Genomic DNA, 15000 nt, shown 5'->3' on the forward strand with positions numbered 1-15000 from the left:
GACATGGCCCTAATTTTACTATGTGCTAGCTGCATTGTTGTTTCATAGTACTATTTCTTAATGATTTGTTCTAATTGCTTTCATTGAATACATAACAAGCACTTTGTCTTTAGCGTGGGTCATGGCTGAAAATGTAATCTATGCCTGCCCAGCTACCCAGTTAAGGATGGAAAGTATGACTCAGCTGTATATCCCACTAGATTCCACATTGAATGCATAAGCTTATTTTAATTTTATTTCATTTTGTCATTTGTGGTGGACATCTACAAAGGTGCTTTGCTTCAGGGACAGAAATGTATGTTACCTTTTACAACTTTCAGCAGTGAGGAAAAAAATGAAGACTGATATAGAACACATTTATCTGTGTCCGTTTTTATGCAGGTACTGGTACCAATGCTTGTTACATGGAAGAAATGGGGAACATTGAACAGATTGAGGGGGATGAGGGTCGGATGTGTGTAATCATGGAATGGGGAGCATTTGGGGACGATGGCTGTCTGCGTGACATCCAGACAGAGTTTGACCTTGAACTTGATCGCCACTCTCGCAACCCAGGCAGACAGACGTAAGTGGTTCTTTTCTTTCCTGTCTTCATTCTTTCCTCTCTCCTCTTACTTTCTGCCCTTTTTCAGTTTTATAGTCTACTAACTTAAAAGTATATACATTTGTATATGTGATGGCTTTGTAATAAATCTATATATTCATTTGTATAAAAAGAAGTAGAAGACAAAATATCAAAACGTTTATCTTGATTGCAAAAATTTTTATTTAGAAGTTGCCTCCTTATTTAAGGCATATACACTGGATTTCTGAATTACACAGTTAAATGGGTAGAAACAATACAAAAAACTAGAGAGGCGAAAGAAGGACAGGGGTTTATTTTTAATTGCTCTTGCAAAAAAGGTAATGTTTTACCTAAAGGTGACTATCTTTGTTACAAAATTTATGTAATATGGAGATGTGCAAGTCTGCAATTTTCTTCATAGCTGATAGATTACATATGTCTCCCAAATATGTTCATATACAAAATGGGACATTTGCTATGCAAGTCAGTCTTCTTAGATACAATCCAAATTCCTGTAGGCCTTGATAAACAAAAATAAACAAACAAGCAAAACTCAGATAGAGCATGGCAGTTGAGAATGCCAGAAATCTAAATACAAAAGTTAGCATTCTTAAAGCATTCTTGTTTTGCCAGGATAAAAAAATGTGTTGTCAAACAAATATGGCCTAAGGACATTTATTACAATTCCTCATATTATAGGGTATAGAGTTCATCATTACAGATCCTGTGAGAGAGGTGGTGGAATCCCTTTCATCATAAAAGATAACTTGCCATACCTCTGAACCTTTAGTGCAAGAAATCTGGAGAAATCCCAACAAAATAGGGGGACAAAGGCCCAAAATAAGGACATATTTTGAATATTGCTCTTATAAACTTTGAAAATTGCTAGAGTAACAGGGTTTGCTTTAACACACATTTTCTGAAGGATTAGAGTTCTGAAATTCAAATGTATGTCATTGTTTAGTGACTTCAATCATCAGATCATTCCAGTGATTTGACAAAAGAACACAACTTTTATGAGGAGCAGACTAAAAATACGAGCTAAAAATCTGGACATTCTGCAAAAGTCTGGACAGTTGAGAGGTTATGATCCTTGCTAGAACCTTTACAAATACAAAGAAAGGATTTACAAATGTCAGAGTTAATATTGGCAAAGAAAATATACCAGTTTAATAGGCTACAGCCTTCACCCAGAGTCTCAGTAATTGCAGAGTCACTAGGAAAATGCAGTGCATAAATATATCTAGAAAACTGTGCTCCTAGGGAACTTTCAGGTATCCAAATATGACACTGCTCTCATCACCAAGGGCCTGTCAGATCTTAATTATAAACCTCACCCTTCCTCCCTCCTGGAAGGAGTGAGCTGACAAAATAGCGGCTTGCCCAGCCTAACTCCTCTGGGACCTGAGCCACTGACTAGTTAAACTTGACTTGTCTGGGTTGCAGTCTAGACATGAAAGGCCTAATTGCCATTTTAAGGAAATAATATGTTATAGGCATTTCAAATGTCATATCTTTTGGAAATATTTTGTTTTTCAGACTATGCAGTTGCTTGAAAGGAAGTTCAAAGCTATTGAGTCATGTGACCATTACACGTTGCCAGTTCCAACCCTAGACTGTACCTTCCTTCTCGAGGAGGACTATGTCAGTCACACTTGGGTGAATTTATGACCCTAGACTGTACATTCCTTCTCGAGGAGGGCTATGTCAGTCATACCTGGGTGAATTTATAACCCTAAACTGTACCTTCTTTCTCAAGGAAGGCTATGTCAGTCATACCTGGGTGAATTTATGAATCTCCATCCAGTTATCCGAGTCTCTTGGAGCACATGTCTTTGAGTGTCTGGTATATAACTTGTCCCCGTCCTGCTGTACATATGCTAAGAATGGTATGGGATGCAGAGTTTGGAATCACATGATGCTACTAAAAGTAACATGTATGTTATAAATTTCCATTGTCCCTTAGATAATAAAAGATCACATCCCATGCTGTTTGTGTCAAACATAAAAGTCATTGAATAGATGTTCAGCAGAAAAATCATTTTTATGTTGAGGAACAGACATTTTATACTCCTCATGCTTGTTCAGGTTGAGGAACAGACATTTTATACTCCTCATGCTTGTTCAGGTTGAGGAACAGACATTTTATACTCCTCATGCTTGTTCAGGTTGAGGAACAGACATTTTATACTCCTCATGCTTGTTCAGGTTGAGGAACAGACATTTTATACTCCTCATGCTTATTCAGGTTGAGGAACAGACATTTTATACTCCTCATGCTTGTTCAGGTTGAGGAACAGACATTTTATACTCCTCATGCTTGTTCAGGTTGAGGAACAGACATTTTATACTCCTCATGCTTGTTCAGGTTGAGGAACAGACATTTTATACTCCTCATGCTTGTTCAGGTTGAGGAACAGACATTTTATACTCCTCATGCTTGTTCAGGTTGAGGAACAGACATTTTATACTCCTCATGCTTGTTCAGGTTATCACTGCTCAGACTCTGTGGTTTCAACCTACTGCAGGTAAGCAACCTGCTCATTCACAAGACAGGCTGCTACTGAAACTGTCTGTCTGCATCTGGAGCATTTCTCCCCGGGCCTCCGCTGAAAACAGGCTCTGTGGAACCTAGTCGGACTTTCCCGGTCAACAAATGATAAATAAAAATAAATAAATAAATAAATTATGCATACTCCAGTTAGGGGCTTCTCCTTCTTCTTCTTTCGGCTTTTCCCGGTTAGGGGTCGCCACAGTGGATCACCTGTTTCCATTTCTTCCTGTCCTCTGCATCTTGCTCTGTCACTCCAACCACCTACATGTCCTCTCTAACCACATCCATAAACCTTATCTTTCATTCCTATCATTCCAAAGACATGCATCTGGAGCATTTCTCCCCGGGCCTCCGCTGAAAACAGGCTCTGTGAAACCTAGTCGAACTTTCCCGGTCAACAAATGATAAATAAATAAAATAAATAAAAAAATAAATTATCTTAGGCCTTCCTCTTTTCCTCTTACCTGGCAGCTTCATCCTTAGCATCCTTTTCCCAATATACCCAGCATCCCTCCTCAGCACATGTCCAAACCAACGCAATCTCGCCTCTCTGGCTTTGTCTCCAAACCTTCCAACCTGGGCTGACCCTCTAATATACTTATTCCTAATCCTGTCCACCCTCATCACACCCAGTGCAAATCTTAACATCTTTAACTCTGCCACGTCAAGCTCTGACTCCTGCCTTTTTGTCAATGCCACTGTCTCCAACCCATATAACATAGCTGGTCTCACTACTCTCTTGTAGACCTTCCCTTTCTCTCTTACTGGTACTCGTCTCTCACAAATCACTCTTGACACTCTTCTCCACCCACTCCACCCTGCCTGTACTCTCTTCTTCACCTCTCTTCCACACTCGCCATTACTCTGAACTGTTGATCCGAAGTATTTAAACTCATCCACCTTCGCCAACTCTACTCCCTGCATCCTCACCATTCCTCTATCCTCCCTTTCATTCATACGCATATATTTCATCTTAGTCCAGCTGACCTTCATTCCTCTCCTCTCTAGAGCATATCTCCACCTCTCCAGGGTCTCCTCCACCTGTTCCCTACTCTCACTACAGATCACAATGTCATCTGCAAACATCATAGTCCACGGGGACTCCTGTCTGATCTCGTCTGTCAACCTGTCCATCACCAGTGCAAATAAGAAAGGGCTCAGAGCTGATCCTTGATGTAATCCCACCTCCACCTTAAACACATCTGTCACTCCCACCGCAGACATCAGCATTGTCACACTACCCTTGTACATATCCTGTACCACTCTTACATACTTCTCTGCCACTCCCGACTTTCTCATACAATACCACAACTCCTCTCTAGGCACCCTGTCATATGCTTTCTCTAAGTCCACAAAGACACAATGCAACTCCTTCTGACCTTCTCTGTACTTCTCCATCAACACTCTCAGAGCAAACATCGCATCTGTAGTGCTCTTTCCTGGCATGAAACCATACTGCTGATCACTAATCATCACCTCCCTTCTTAACCAGCTTCCACTACTCTTTCCCATAATTTCATGCTGTGACTGATCAGTTTTATCCCTCTGTAGTTACTACAGCTCTGCACATCACCCTTATTCTTAAAAATGGGTACCAAAACACTTTTTCTCCACTCCTCAGGCATTCTCTCACTTTCCAAGATTTCATTAAACAATCTGGTTAAAAATTCCACTGCCATTTCTCCTAAACACCTCCAAGCTTCCACAGGTATGTCATCTGGACCAGCAGCCTTTCCATTCTTCATCCTCTTCATAGCTATCCTTACTTCCGCCTTGCTAATCCATTGCACTTCCTAATTCACTATCCCCACATCATCCAGCCTTCCCTCTCTTTCATTTTCTTCATTCATCATCCCCTCAAAATACTCCTTCCATCTGTTCAACACACTCTCCTTGCTTGTGAGTATGTTTCCCTCATTATCCTTTATCACCTTTACCTGCTGCACATCTTTCCTAGCTCGGTCCCTCTGTCTAGGCAATTGGTACAGGTCCTTTTCTCCCTCCTTAGTGTCCAACCTTTCATACAACTTTCTATATGCCTTATCCTTAGACTTTGCCACCTCTTTCTTTACCATGCATCTCATCTCCTTATAGTCCTGTCTACTTTCTTCATCTCTCTGACAATCCCACTTCTTCTTTGCTAAATTCTTTCTCCATATACTATCCTTTACTTCCTCATTCCACCTAGTTTAATAAAACTAGTGTATGCAAAGTGCTTTTATTTGGCATATAACTTATGGCAGATATTTTTGACATACTGGACACATAAAGTGACCATTTGGCATATGGAGTTGGCATAAAGAGCACCTGAGAGATGTAACTCATATTTCAAGCCAAGAGCTGGGAATCAGGACCACAATCACAGAACCTCTCTCACTGTCACACACAGCTGAATTATCTGCAAAGAGAACAGAGGTCTTTTGTCACCAGCCAATGTTTCAGTATGCAGAGTGACTGAGTTGTAGATGTTCTTTGTGTTTCACTGTTGAAGTCATCACATTTGGGTTATCCTGCCAGGGGTAGCCCTCAGTTGGCCCGAATACCAGATGCTTAGTATTTCTGTGTCGGTTGCTGTCACTCCATGGCTAACATTAGGTCATCAGTAGTATAAAATCAGGCAGCCGACACCATTACATCAGTCTTTCTTGCCGAGGAGCCCAAAGCAGAAGCAGTTTGCACGAGTGCCTTTTGGCCGCTACCTTAGTTTTCGTTTCCATATTGAAGTTGAAGTCTTCTAAAGCTAGGTACCCTGTTGGGGATCCTTTTTTCTTGCTCTAACTGATGTCAGAAAAAGTTAACAATTGTCTTGCCTGTGGAAAGCAAATACCACACCAAGACTTCCATTCTTACTGCATCATCTGTTTAGGCCCAGACCATGATGTCCCTCGCTGTCACTTTTGTGCTTTGTTCAATGACAGAACTGCACGTCATTGGACTGTTATTTTAGCTAGATATTTTTGCTGTCAGTCCTCGAATTCCAATATGGCTTCGGTAAACCATCTGACTACCGATCTTCTGAAAAAAAGTAAGGATAAAAACAAAGACAGACCGCACAGGTCTAAAACTGCTGACGATGCTTCTGCTAAGCTAGTCATCAGTTCTCTGGTCCTCAGTGAGGCACTTTTGCAGCCCCTGATGCCCACTTCTGTGGATTCGCAGGCCACTACTGTGACCCTTTCGGAGTCCAGTATGCCACGAGACTCTTCTTCGACTAACGATCCTGCGGATGTCTCTACCTTGGATGGGTCCAGAGCCGCTGAGCAGGCACTGGCTTCTGAGGAAGTACTTCACACTACCGACACTCGACACAGACTGATGACTTCTTTTGCGTCTTCAGTTCTTTCTAAAACTACCAAGTTTCTAAGGCTGAGGGTATGAAGTACCCTCAAAAAAATGACGGCCCAAGCTCAGGCACCTGCTTCCTTGCCTCAATCTCAAATGCTTAAAATGATGGAAGACCTTATTATGCTTATTAGGGGAAGCCAGGCTACCCCTTCCAAAAGAAAAAGAGACTTGTCCCTAGTAGTTTTATCTGAACAGGAGTCCGATGACTCTGATGCTTCTGAATATGAAGACATGCAACCTCTCTCTGCCTATGAGGATTCTGAGGCAGAGAAATCCATTCCTTCTGCCTATCCACCCGAGGATTTTTCATTTGGGGAAACCCTTCATACTTTAAGGGACCATTTCCAATGGGAATGTCAAGACTATCCCCAGTCAAAAAAGAGACTCAGGGAATTCTTAGATTTACCACAGCACAGACCTTTGGCCATTTCTCCTGTCCTGGATGTTGTGGATGATGTTTTTATGGAATCCAGTTTGATTCCTGACACCCTTCCTCCTGTTCCCAGGAAACCTGCCAGGTACTACAGAGTCTCTGACTCTCACAAATTCCTTTTCAAAAATCCTACTGCTGACCCAGAGGTCATCTCTCAAGGACCAAAAGGAATTAAAGCATCTCAGCTAAGAATCCCACCCCCTCAGACAGGGATTCCAAAGCTTTAGACAGATGGGGTAAAAAAGTATACACTTCTGCTACTCTTTCTATTAGAGCATTAAATTGTCAGTTCCACATGCTGAAATATCAACAGCATACCATGGAACTCCTCAAACAAAAAATATCTTCCTTTCCTGCTTGGGCAGAAAATAAATAATTACAAGAGCTTATGCATTCTGCAAGCCAAGTTACTAAGCACACCTTGCAATGTGGCTTTGATGCCCTAGAAGCATCTTGCAGGGCAGCAGCCACTGGTTCTGTCCTTAGAAGGCATGCTTGGCTTAAGGACCAGACCTTGCCAGACCATGTCAAATCAAAATTATTGGATGCACCATTGAACAAAGACAATCTATTTGGCACCAAGGCAGAAGAGGTCTTAAAAAAGATGGAAGAAAAAGGTAAATCTATGCAGACAGTTAAAGACGTCTTACAGGTCCAGCCTCCGAGGCTCAGTAGGCATTGCCCCTCCAAGCACTGGTCCTTTCCTGCCCCCTCCAGGCCAGCTCAGCCTAGACCCAGGGGAAGCAGACCCCCCCCTGACAGCAGCACCAGGGAATGCAGAGATCTAAGCAATGGAGTTCCTCCTCTTCAAAAACAGGGAGTGCAAAGCCAACCCCTTATGGTAATAACTCACAATGACTTTACACCTCCAACCCTTACCTCTGCCCACCTGCTTGTGCCCCTAGGAGGAAAACTCTCCTTCCATGCAAGCAACTGGGCCTCTATTACCAACGACTGATGGGTCCTCAACATAGTGTCCCAAGGATACAAATTTTATTTCCACACTCTGCCATCCCCAAAAGGGTTCCCAGATCTTCCTCCAAACCAGTGGTCAGAAGCCAAAAATTAAGTCCTTTCCCTGATCTCCATGAGGGCAATACAGAATGTTCTTGCAGAACAGATAGGCCAAGGTTTTTATTCCAGACTCTTCCTGGTACCCAGAAAAGAGGGCACCTGGCACCCAGTCCTCGATCTATCCATTCTAAACACCTTTCCGGTGATACCAAAATTCAAAATGCTCACCCTCCAGCAGTTTCTTCCTATGCTTTCCAAGGATGTTTGGTTAGCCACCCTAGACCTAAAAGAGGCCTTTGGGAATCTTGCAGGAAATACCTATGTTTCAGGGCAGGATCTATGCACTTTCAGTTCTCTGTGCTTCCCTTTGGCTTATCCACTGCTCCCAGAGTTTTCACAAAATGCCTGGCTTCTGCCATTGCTTTTTGCAGACAAAGAAATATTCAAATTTACCCCTACTTAGATGATTGCCTGATTCAGGCAGACAGTCAGGAAAAGCTGTTACAGCAGCTGACCTTTGTAAAGAACCTACTGACCTCCCTGGGGTTTACTATCAATGAAAATAAATCAAAACTAGTCCCCACACAAAAATTGTATTCCTGGGAGCAAGCCTGGACACAGCATCCCAGATGGCATTCCTTATTCCAGAAAAACAAGCCTACCCTGACAGGCTGCTTCTCTCAACTAGCCACCAGAACCCAGTTATCCACAAGGAAAATCCTGCAAGCTGTAGGGTTCATGGCCTTCTGCATTCTACTCATTCCATATGCAAGACTGCATATGAGAAAACTACAATGGTACTTAAGTAGCCTTTGGTGTCAACACTCTCAAGACCTGGAAACTATCATACCAATGATACCTTGTCAAATGAAAGATTTTCTTTGGTGGGCAGCAGCATGCAACCACAACAAGGGACTTCCCTTCTCACAATCTCATGCTGCCCAGGCCCTCACCACAGACGCATCAGACTATGCTTGGGGTGCACACCTGGACAGCAGGTGCATTCAGGATCATTGTTGCCCAAATCAAATACATCTGCACATCAACCAAAAAGAGGTGATAGCTGTTCAGCACTCCCTGATGGCTTTCAGACCCCTACTCTCCCAGGAGCCTCTACTGATCAAAACTGACAACACCACAGTGATGTGGTATATCAACAGGCAGGGAGGGACTCACTCTTATCCTCTCTGCAGGCTCGCCTTGACCCTTTGTCACATGGCCTCAGCCATGCAGCTACACCTGCTAGCACAATTCCTGCCAGGCTCCCTAAATTCTCTGGCAGACAACTTAAGCAGAAACCTGCTAGACCCACACAAGTGGCAGCTAGACCTCAGAATCTTCACCCTTGTAATGCAGAAATGGGGCACCCTGAAGGTGGACATCTTTGCCTCCCACTCCAATCATCAGCTCAGGAAATTCTGCACCAGGGAACCTCACAGCAAGGCCTGGAAAGTGGATGCTCTATCCTTCCAGTGGATAAACTTCTCAGTCTATGCATTTCCCCCTCTACCACTCATTTCAAGGGTACGGCTCAAAATAAGGGAGGAAAACTGAGGGCAGTCCTGATTGCCCCAGACTGGCCATGCCAGCACTGGTACCCACTGTTGCACAGCCTGTCACCCCTGCCACCATGGCACCTACCTCAGATCTCAACACTCCTGACCCAGAGGAATGGAGAATTCATGTATCCCCAATTGCAGACCCTCAGCCTGGCAGCCTGGCTTATTCCCTGACCTCTCCTCAAACTGCCAGCCTAAGCAAACAAGTCCTAGATGTTATATGTGAGGCCAGAGGCCCCAGCACTAGAAAATCCTATGCTGACAAGTGGAAAAGGTTTTGCACCTGGATTCAGGCTAAGGGAGCCAGAACGGCACAGCCCTCCCTACCTCTCATCCTGGATTACCTAACAGACCTACTACACAGGGGTCTATCCTTCTCTTCTATTAAAATTCATGCCTGTGCCATCTTTACTCGTTACAGCACAGAGCCACCTCTCTTCTCACACCCTCTCATAAAACAGTTCCTAAGAGGGGCTAACAACTTAAGGCCACCGAGAAGAACTCCTCCCTTAGCTTGGGACCTTAACTTTGTGTTGGAAAAGCTCATCCTACCCCCCTTTGAACCTGCAGCTTCAGCAGAGTTAAAATTCCTCTCTTGGAAGACAGCCTTGCTTCTGGCCATCACTTCAGCTAGAAGAGTATCAGAGCTACAAGCACTCATGGCTGTAGAGCCCTTCATCATTTTCCATGCTGACAGGGTCTCCCTCAGGACTAACCCATCCTTCATGCCTAAAGTGATGTCCAGTGTAGCTCTCGGCCAATCCATTCAATTGCCCACCTTTTTCCATAACCCACAAAACAAGGGGGAAAGGAGTCTGCACTCTCTAGATGTGCACAGACAGCTCAAATTCTATCTGGACAGGACTAAATCTTTTAGAAAAAACTGATCAATTGCTAGTTATCTTCACAGCAGGGGCAGAGGGCAAGGCCATATCCAGACAAACAATCTCCAAATGGATAGCATACTGCATCCATTTCTGCTACAAACAGCATGAGAAACCACCCCAAAGGGGGTCAGGACACATTCCACCAGGGCAACCTCCACCTTTGCAGCTTTTCTCAGAGGGGTCCCCACCAGGGACATCCTGGAGGCTGCATCATAGACATCTGTTCATACCTTCACCAAGCATTACCACCCGCCTATCTTCTCCAAATCCAGGACAGGCTTTGCCACCGCAGTCTTGCAGGGCATCCTAGCCAGCACCCAGTCTTCTTGACTGCCTCCACCCTTTTCTTCAGCTTTGGGAATCAACCCAAATGTGATGACTGCAACAGTGAAACATTAAGAATATAGTACAGTTGTGTACACTTACCATAAATGTAGATGTTCGAGTGTATTTACTGTTGCAGTCCTGGTCCCCCCCCCCTCCATCCTCCTTGTCTCTCTCTCTCTGTCTCTCTCCCTCTCTGTCTCTCTCTCTCCTTTCAGGGAATTTTTGGTATTTACTTCCTACTGGTAGTGTTCTTCCACGATAACCTAGCAACATATTTGGAGGCTACTGACATTTAGGGCAAGAAAAACTGATGTAATGGTGTCGGCTGCCTGCTTTTATACCACTGATGACCTGACATCAGTCCTGGAGTGACAGCAACCAATGCAGAAATACTAAGCCTCTAGTATTTGGGCAGACTGAGGGCTACACCTGGCAGGATAACCCAAATGTGATGACTGCAACAGTGAATACACTCAAACATCTACATTTATCGGAAGTGTACACAACTGTACTTTTTTCGTGTTACGTACTTCCTACAGTTTTAAATGTTCAGTTCTCATCTTACTGAACTCCATGATATTATTACCATGGTGAAAAGACTCAAACCCTAAAGAAGGTAAAGATTTGCTCATACAAGCACATTCTTGCTATGCAGGACACATAATGTCAAATGATTCCAGGCACTGACATTTTGGAAAGCTGAGATCAGTGATGTATAATCCTTGGAATTACATTGCATGGAAAGGTAGGACTCACTTATAAAGTACCTCTTTTACAAGGTATCACAAGATGCCTGTTTATTTTCTCTTAGTATAAGAGTTTGGCATGTACAGTGACACATCATTGTTCAATAATGCATTCAAACTAAAAGCTACATTGAGCAAGATAAGGACACGAATAATGACAAAGGGACTGTGGCTAGATCTAGGGCTTATCTAAACAATCATGTACTGGTTTATGACTGACTGTGCAGTAGCCTGGTAAGGGAAGTTTTTATTTGAATTTATATTTTATTTAGGAAGGAAGGGATAGCTTGCAAACAAGAAGATTTACTTTGATTTATATTTTGTTGTTTTACCTTTAATTTCCGTTGTTTGTTGTTAGAAAGGGATATGTTTTAAAAAGGCAAACTCTAGCCATCCCAAGGGGCCTAGTCAGCTATAAATTCACACAGATTTCAGAGAATACAATCTAGAGCTTATCTAAACAACCCTGTAATGGTTTGTGATTAACTGTGCACTAGCTTGGTAAAAGAAGTTTTTATTTGAATTTGTATTTTATTTTTAACCACTGTTTTTCACTGTTTGTAGGAAATAAGGGATAGCTTGCAGACAAGATTTACTTTGATTTATATTTTGTTGTTTAACCTTTAATTCTGATTATTTGTTGTTAGAAAGGGGTGTAAAAGAACTAAACAACTTTACTGTACTTAATTTAATATTTTGTTGCATAGTGTCTGTGTGAGTTTTCTCACAGAAGTTCATTTAAATTCTCTTTGAATACAGTGGTAACTGAGTTTGGTTATTCTTTTCTTTTCAAATTCTTTATTCATTCACAGCTGAATATGGATTCCTCAAACAAGTATGCAATTAATGATTTGCTAAAGCACAAACATCTTGTACAGTGTAATAAATGCTATGCATATTCAACAATTGTTGTTGTTGTTGTATCTTTCGGCTTTTCCCAGTTAGGGGTTGCCACAGCGGAACTCCGGTCCACTAATGATTGGCAGTAGATTTTTATGTACTGAGTTGCCAGCCCTGACACACAACCTTCAACGAAGGTATGCCCATTCACGCATGTCTCCACACAGAAGACGCTTTAGCTGAGTATTGAACAGGACAACGTCTTACTCTGAGGCGACAGCGCTACCGCAGCACCACCACCGCAGTGCTATGCATATTTAACGGTAATGCCTGATAACACTGGTGATCTGTGTTCCTCGTGTCATACCACTATTAGAAATAAGTCTACACTTAGTGATGATGATTATATTTTTGCAATCAGCACGGCTTGGAGAAGTGTTGTTACATATATTAATGACTGGACTGGTGAGATAAGTAATGGTAGGCAAAGAGCAAATAGAACACATTTAGACAAAAAACTGTCTACTGTCTGTAAAGATCACTCAACCCCTATGAAACCAGATAATACCACTGATAACTTTAAAATTCTGGATGCAAGTATTCAGCAATCTGAGGATTCAGAATGTATAGAAGGAAATAAAAGAAAGAAAGAAATATGTTCACAACAAATAAGGAAGAAAAAGAACCTGATAAATGCCTGTAAAGCGAAGAGAAATCATACTAAAAAGGACACTGCTTTGTCACATAATACATGGATTACAGGGAATGATAACATTAATCTGTCCGCAAACCTTCAGTCTACAGATTAAAGGCATCATTTTCCAAAAGAGAAGGCAGAAAAATAGAGACAAGGGGCAGGTGAAAATGAGGAAATCAAAAATGAACATGGAAGGAGTGAATAGCATTAATGTAAGAAAAAAAAGAGTTGAAAGACCGACTTTGACAAGATATCTCACGCTGTGGATGTACAAAGCCAGCTGGATGAGAACTGTATGCTTGCAAATGCAATAAGCAATGAAAACAGTAAGACTTATAAGACTAATGTTGATGAAGCTCAGTCCTTCCTAGCAGTTGCTAGAGTAGATATTACTGAATTAAATGTTGAAGATTCTTCAGATCTGGTCAGAAAAGATATTCTTGTAATTGGAGATTTAATTATTACAGGAACTGATCCTTTACATTTGCAGAGAAGATAATGAATATTGGATAGTGTTATGCTTGCCAGGAGCAAAAACAGAAGATATGAGGCAGGCCTTAGAACACCTTGATGCAAGGAAGTACAGATCTGTTTTTATTCATATTGCTACAAATGATCTCATCTGCAAGGACTGTCTAACTGTTAGTAAGGAACTTACAGCCCTCTTAGACAGCATTGCTTGTACAGGTGTTACACAAGGCAAAACTCTGGTTTGCCCTAGTGAAAATCCACCTTTCGCTAAAGAGCGGCTTTGATAGATAGGTGTTCAATGAATGGGTATCTGCTGAATAGCCATTGGACAAACTAATATAAACCCAGGTAGATCCAGTTTTGAGTTTTTCTAATCACATCAGCCAATTGGTTAATGATAGTTATAGAACTAGAGGTGTATTAAAAAAATTTTAAAGTCTAGGGAATCAGAAATGATGAAGTCATTCTTTGTTAAGTTACATTAGACCCAAACTGGAGTATGGAATAACAATATGGATACCTTATAAGAAAACAAGCATGAGTAAACTGGAAAGAGTGCAGTAGAAATTTACCAACGGCATCGGTGGATGTGAAAATTTAAGTTATTATAAAAGACTAAAGTATCAAACTTGTACACTTTTTCATACAGATATTTAAGAGGTCTTATTCAGCTATATAGGGCATTTAGAGACAACTACCTCTGTGTATGTTTGGGGTTATCAAAAAGTAGTACAGAATCATCAGACAGCCTATGTAGAAGATTCTATAGGAATGAGAAATGTACTAATTGGTTCTCTGAGAGAGCAGCTGATGCATGGAATAGACTACCAAATTGAATTAAAAAAAGCACTAGTTTAGATATTTTAAGGTAGCCTGGACACCTATTATGGGAACAACTGTTTTGTTTTATTGGCACGCTAGAAGGGCATTAATTCCTGTGCTTGAAATATTTGTATGTATGAATGTATATGTATTTATGTAGAGATGTCATTGTCCCCCTTTACTCAGGCCTCATTAGGCCAGTCATTGACTATAATGCTCCCTTTGCATGTATCTGTCCAGACACATGTAACAATTGAAATGCCCATAGATGTAACTTACTAAAAGGATACAAAGCCTAAACAACATGTCCAACGTGGACTGATTCAAAGCCCTGTCACTATACTCAGTATCCAACAGACCTGTGTCTGGCATACAAGGCATCCTGTGACCCAGTACTAATGGATTGATTGCACATTGAACAAATGAATTGACATCAGAAATAATCAGTATAGGGACTTTAACCTCTTCTACAGCATCAACAAAATGGTTTGGAGGGACAGGTATATCTCACAGAGGATACCACTGCTGTGGAACAGAATCCTGATCCACATAAATCAATGTTCATCCCTGTCCATATTCAAGAACAACTTGGATCTATGGATAGGAAATGGAAATTTTATTTCTGGACTGCCCCCTGTACTAATAAAGGACAGAGGCAGCTCTTAAATGCTTTGTCCATGCATGCGTCCCCTCAAAATTATCTGTGGTATGATCCAGTTATTCTCATTAGGGGTAATATA

General features: G+C 41.8%; 1 protein-coding gene across 1 annotated transcript in view; it reads left to right on the top strand.

Moving 5' to 3' along the window:
* HK3 (hexokinase 3) overlaps positions 1–15000 on the top strand; it is a 411658-nt gene that overhangs the window by 304355 nt on the left and 92303 nt on the right. The window contains exon 8 of the mRNA XM_044069296.1: positions 382–565. Coding sequence (XP_043925231.1) covers positions 382–565 — 184 coding nt within the window. The remainder of the gene's footprint in view (positions 1–381; positions 566–15000) is intronic.

This window comes from Protopterus annectens, chromosome 4.part0 (genome assembly GCF_019279795.1).
Source record: "Protopterus annectens isolate FY-2018-M chromosome 4.part0, PAN1.0, whole genome shotgun sequence".
NCBI classification, from domain to species: Eukaryota; Metazoa; Chordata; order Ceratodontiformes; family Protopteridae; genus Protopterus; species Protopterus annectens.